This window comes from Sphaerodactylus townsendi, linkage group LG04, assembly GCF_021028975.2.
Source record: "Sphaerodactylus townsendi isolate TG3544 linkage group LG04, MPM_Stown_v2.3, whole genome shotgun sequence".
In the NCBI taxonomy this organism is placed as follows: domain Eukaryota; kingdom Metazoa; phylum Chordata; class Lepidosauria; order Squamata; family Sphaerodactylidae; genus Sphaerodactylus; species Sphaerodactylus townsendi.
This window is the reverse complement of record NC_059428.1, coordinates 80,922,459-80,928,458: the sequence shown is the minus strand read 5'-3', so window position 1 is coordinate 80,928,458 and position 6,000 is coordinate 80,922,459. Positions and strand designations below refer to the sequence as shown.

General features: G+C 43.8%; 1 protein-coding gene across 2 annotated transcripts in view; it reads left to right on the top strand.

Annotated features, from left to right (window-relative positions):
- Positions 1-827: 827 nt before the first annotated feature.
- Positions 828-6,000, top strand: part of LOC125431548 (organic solute transporter subunit alpha-like) — a 29,593-nt gene continuing 24,420 nt past the window's right edge. For both annotated transcript variants that reach the window (XM_048494443.1, XM_048494442.1), the window contains exon 1: positions 828-1,138. In XM_048494443.1, the coding sequence (XP_048350400.1) occupies positions 1,060-1,138 (79 nt within the window). In that variant the 5' untranslated portion in view covers positions 828-1,059. The remainder of the gene's footprint in view (positions 1,139-6,000) is intronic.

The window sequence follows — 6,000 nt, the reverse complement described above, 5'->3', positions numbered from 1 at the left end:
GAACATTAAGGGCTATTGTCTTCTGCAGTTCACTAGGATTATGTGGCTGTCACAGAGGGGTCTTTTGGTGGCCCATTGGTATGGAAAGGGTTCCCTGAATAAAATCTGACAATGATGATCTCAATGTATACATTTGATTTCCAACTGATTGTTCAGTACTTTCTACTCTCAGCTAACACATACGCAAATAAAAAGCATTTTAAGGTTCTGACCAAATGAAATGCAGAAGATTTTGATTGGATCGTTCCACTTCTTTAAAAAAACAGAGTCAGGGGGCTCAACATTCCAGCCATAGTGTGGGATAGAGGAGGATTAACCTTCCTGCCATCATGGGGTTTTGCTGATCAAAACTAATTCTGTGCCCTTTTTAGCCTTCAAAAGGTGGGGAAAGACAATCAAAGAGAGGGTTTATATTAATTGTCCAGTCAATGAAATCATGACAATGAGATTTAATCCCCTCTTCCCTGCTCCATAGCCCCAATCCAAATTAGGCCCTTTATCAAGAGAATATTGTCTGTGAAAACAGCCTTTCATGTAAGCTTTGTTACAAACTTTGTTTACAATATACAAGGTGGCTTTTTTTACAAAGCACAATGAGGAGTCTTTATACAGGACATTCTACGCATTCATGATAAGGAATGTGGTGTTTTCAGTCTTGTACCCTGCTGTGGGCATTGATCTTGGTAACAGTTTGTGGAAAAGGTGTGTCACAATTAACACTGTAGCCAGGCAACCTATCCCTATACCCCCCCCCCCTGGCCACCGCCTCTCCTTGGGCCCCAGTGCTTTGCCACCAGTCCTTGTGTTTCACTTGGCTAATATTTTACTACGTCAATTGCAGTAGGTAGTGCTCCTGCAGAGTGTCCCTTAGGAAAACAGCAGAAGTGTCAAATTTTGCTTCAAATTTGGAAGATGAGAGAGCTTTGCCACTAAAGCCTGCCTGTAGAAACAAAGAAAAAGCAGAAGCAGGCTGTTCAGTGTTCTTTGCGATTGTTGTTTCAGGGAAAGAAAATAATTTGCACAGGAACGACGCAAGAAATCCCTGGAGAAAGTTTTGAAATGGAAGAAGAGGGAAATGAGACTCTAGATTTCATCTGTTCTGCAAATGAATCTCCATTCTCCCAGGCAATTTTGGAAAGTAAGTTTGTGTGCTCTTGATACATAACAAAACTTTGTGGGCAGCAGTTCTTCTTTGAGTGTCTTCCAAACAGAAAGCTTGTGTTTTAAAATGATTCTTTTCTTATTGCCTTTTTGGCTGACCTACTTAATTTCTCTTGCCTTGAAAACCATATGAGGCAACTTGACAGCATTTTACACAGACATGCACACCTTAAAAAGTGATATTTGGAGGACAAATCTGTACTCTGTAGAAGGGATGAAACTGAATCCTATGTTTGAATGCTTAAATACTTTCAGTGGAAAACAGACGGCCATTGCCTTTGAAATGAAAAGGCTGACAGAATAAATGGGAACAGGCTTCACATTATTTCAACAGGCTTGTGCAGGAAGGGTTCCAGGTGAAGTATCTCTGTTGTTCAGGATAAGGAGTTTCAGGGCATGGATTCAAACAGGGATTGTCGACAATCCTCTAACGGTTGCATTGTATCAACAGTGTACTAGCTGAAGGACACAGATTCATTGCTATAGCATTCTGATGTCACCTGCTATTCCTGTGTAGGGGATTTCCTTGGTATTCAGTAGTGAGGACAAGTAAAGCTACAAGGAACAACTCCCCCCCCCCCCAAATTCCTAGAAGATCTGCAGTGTGACAAGCATAGAAGTGCTTTGGGAATGATTACACCCTATTGAGGTGTGGGGGTTCCAGCTGAAGCTATAAACACATTATCTTGAGACCATCCATTTATGGCATCTGATATTCAAGAGATGGTATGTGTACAATAGGAGTGTGGGTGGAACATGTTATAAATCTGTACTAGTCACCGAAAAATGATACTAGGGAGTACTATACAGTTGTGTACAGATATTCAACATTTCATTTATGTGGGGTTGGTGTTGGAGAACCATGATTGTGTAGAGTTCTTTTTTTCCCCTTTTTTCTTTTGGCTAACCTTCAATGGTCTGGTTTTATACTGATTTGAGAAGTATTACAAAAGAAACAATTGAAGGAAACTCCAGGCAGTGGGCTGAATTCTGTGACTGTGTGCATGACAATTGTGGATATCAACTGGATACTCTTGTGACATCACATGTAGCTTACACACCCTTCATATCAAGAAAGGTTTTATAAACTTTTCTTTAATCAAATGGTGGAGAGTATGAAGGCATCTACTAAGCTATATGATTATTTGTGCATACATTTAAACTTTTAAAAATTTAGTATACAGCTACTCATTGCAAACAGATGTGGAATGAGGGAAATCAGTACCTTTAGTTGGGATCATCCAAGGCAAGTTTTATGTAATTTTAAATACGATAAAGATCTGCTGTGGCCCAGAGCATAAAACACAGGCCATACCTGATCACAGTGCAGGCATCTGATGGGATGCAGAAGAGTCAGTCTCTATCTGCACATCCCTAGCTTCTGGGCAAGGCCATCCTGTCTCCGAGCCCAAGCTATCAGGCTGTATATATATCACTGGTTCTTCTTTGGCAGACATTTGCTAGTACTCAAGGCAGGTGTGCCATGTCCTTTGCCCTAGTCTCATTCTTTGGATCCAGGGTAATGGTGTTCCTGTCCTAGCTCCTTGAAGGTACAAAGGCACCAGGTTTCTGATCTTTGTCTTAAATGATGCCTCAGGGTATTCACCTAAGCTTTAATAGATACCAGTCAGTTGCACTATCACCTCCATTAACAAGCCCACACCACCCAACTCCACAGATATCTGGGGACTGGGAAAGTCCATTCCCACAATCTTCACTGTAGAGTAGACTGGGGTGGGGGATGACACCCTGGCTTGTAGCCAATGGTGTCACAGGGGCAAAAAATTCCTACTTAAAACAGCCCTTTCTTGCCCACCCAACAGTTTCTGTTTCCATGCACCAGAGTCAAGAAACCTGAACACCTTCCCTTTGCAGGCCACTGGTGGAACGTCCCCCCCACCCCCCGGCTGCCCTGGTTAAGGATGTGGGTGGAGCAACATTCCTTCACAGTCATTACTTGCCATTTCAATAATATTTTCTGTCACTTAAAAAACCCATTATTCTTGTTGAAGTGTGCATTCCCCCTCCTGGAACATTCACGAATCTTTTATTAGCAGTAAATTTCCTTGAAGAATAAGACTGACTAAGCCAATTTGGTCAATTTCACTAGTCTTATCTGTGTGTTTATTTTGTTAGTTCATTGCCCACCTTTCTCCATGAGACTCTAGGTGGATTAGAGTATAGTCAGAGATAGAAAAAGGTGATAATACAGTATAGGACAAAGGAATAGAATCATCCAGTGCCTCTTCGTCGCTCCATTCTGATTGGCTACTGTTCTATGGCGAGAAACGTGACCCCGCGTTTCCCTATTTAAAAAAAATACCTATGTAGGAGCTACGTAGAGGCGATGTGACAAAGCGCCATACAGATGAGGGCGAGATTTGCATAGCTCCCGCCTCTTGTCAGAAATTTAGTGCAAGTCGCCGTTTCTGTTGGAGCGCTTGATCTGAGCGTTTCTGCACCAGAGCTTTCTGCACCAGCCATGCCTGCTGTACCAGCTGCCATGCCCCGTCTATCTCCACACACTTTTTAAAAAAAAAAACCACCGCAGGAATGGAGGGACAAAGGTGGTGTTTTTTGATTGGCCGCTTACATTGGTACGCAGCAATTGTCGTTTGTGTGCCAAGCCATCGCTTCGAACGCACGAAAGAAGGGGAAAAAATTAGGTGCGCTTTTCGCTGCGGCGATTCTCCAGCTCTATGTATGCCCGAAACACTCAGCTATGATTGGCTGAGATTCCGCACTTTACTGGAATCGAGCTGAGTTTGAGCTTGGTTCCCCGAAAAAGTAGTAGTTCCCAACTGAAGTCGGAAATTTGACTGTTACACGGGGCGAAGCTGGTATGAAACCATGTGATGGCCATGCGCATAAACGGAGGGCAGATTACACGCTGCTCATAGCAATGCAGCAGCCTATCAGGAACAAGGAGCGAATGATGCACCGAGGTGATCCCGCCCTCTGAGCTCGGCTCCGGCAGGACAACCTCAGCTGCTGTGCGGAGTAATGGAGGAATTGACCTAGGTCGGCAATTTCAGCCCGACGGGATGAACCTAGGTTGAATTAGTGAGTGCGGAATCGCCCAGTGTGTGTTTTCCACCATCATTCCAGGTGTTTTCCAGCACTCTTTGAGTCACTCACCTCAGTGGAAAACCAAGGCACTGGATTCCATTTTGAAGGTAGGAGTGGGCAATGAGGGATAACTGTGTCAGCAGTTTCTAGGAGTTTTTTTTTTATTCCATGCTCTCAGAACAGTCTCAAACATTCCCTGCTGCATAGTAAGAAACTAGGGAAAGCAGTGGCAATGGTGACGGCGAAACAAAGGAAAGATGTAGATTTGAGTCTAGTAGCACCTGACAGTCAAAGCTCCTTTCCTTACATTCTCAAAAAAATTATACCGCCAAAATCAATTTCAATTTAACCTTTAATGGCATATGCCCCAAAAATCTTGTTGGTCTCAAAGGCAGTGGCGTACCTAGGCAAACTGGAGCCTTGGGCAAAACCTGAGTTTGATGCCTCCCCAACAACAACAACAACCTTTATTAGGCATTGAAAGAATAAAAGAAAGAAAGAAAGAAAGCATTGGCAGGAAGGGGGTGGATTTAAAAGGAGAATCTGGGGGAATTTAGGGTGTGCCTGCTGCCAGGGGTGCAATGATTAAGATAGCAGCACCAAAATTTTAATGAGCCCCTACTGATGATACCACCCAGGTTTGGTGAAGTTTGGTTCAGCGGGTCCAAAGTTATGGACCCTCAAAGGTGTAGCCCCCATCTCCTATTAGCTCCCATTGGAAACAATGGGGGATGGGGACACTCCCTATGGGAGTCCATAACTTTGGACTCCCTAAACCAAACCTCACCAAACCTGGGTGATATCATTAGGATAGTCTCCTGAAAAATCCCTGAAATTTTGGTGCTGCTAGCCTAAAGAATGTGCCCCCTGCAGGCCAAAAACAGAAAAAACACTGAAAATTCAAAAAAAATCCCACCTGCATTTTTGGCGCCCCTCCACAAGGGGGCGCCCTGGGCAACTGCCCTCTTTGCCCAATGGGAGGAACGCCTCTGCTCAAAGGTGTTATTGGACTTGAATATAATTGTTCTACTGCAGATCAGCATGGCTATCTGCTGAAACTATCTTAAGGGGAAAAGAATTTGGCCTCTTCCTCGCATGCTGAATAATGCACTTTCAATCCACTTCCAATTCACTTTGCAGCTGTGCAGAATAGCAAAACCCACTTGCAAATAATTGTGAAAGTGGATTGAAAGTGCATTATTCTGCATGTGCGGAAGGGGGCTATGTTAATAGCAGAGTTTAGTAGATGCCAGTAAAGACCCAGATGCTTAATAAGACCCAGAGTTGCTTAATAAGAAGTTTACTAGCTTAAAAACAGGGTAACATGGAGAAAAACAACTATAATATACTGTTACATACTCCATGGTGGTACATAGTGGCACATGATCCAATTGGGCACAGAACAAAGAAAACACAAAATGTGGACTTTATAGAATCAGGCTCTGGGGAGAGAAGCCAGGCTGCAGGGAGCCCTGGGGAGGGGGCAGGTGGGAAGGGTGTGTGGTCTTTGGGTTCCCTTCGGGCCCACGTCCACAAGGACATGGGCGGAGCATAGCCATGTTTAAATATTTGAAGGGATGTCATGTCAAAGGGGGAGCAAGCTTGTTTTCTGCTGCCTCAGACTTGGACACAGAGTGATGGACTCAAGGTGCAGGAAAAGAGATTCTACTGAAACATTAGGAAGAATTTACTGACCTCCAGGGCTGTTTGACAGTGAGATTCACTGCCTCAGAAAGCGATGAAGTCTCCTTCTTTGGAGGTTTTTAAACA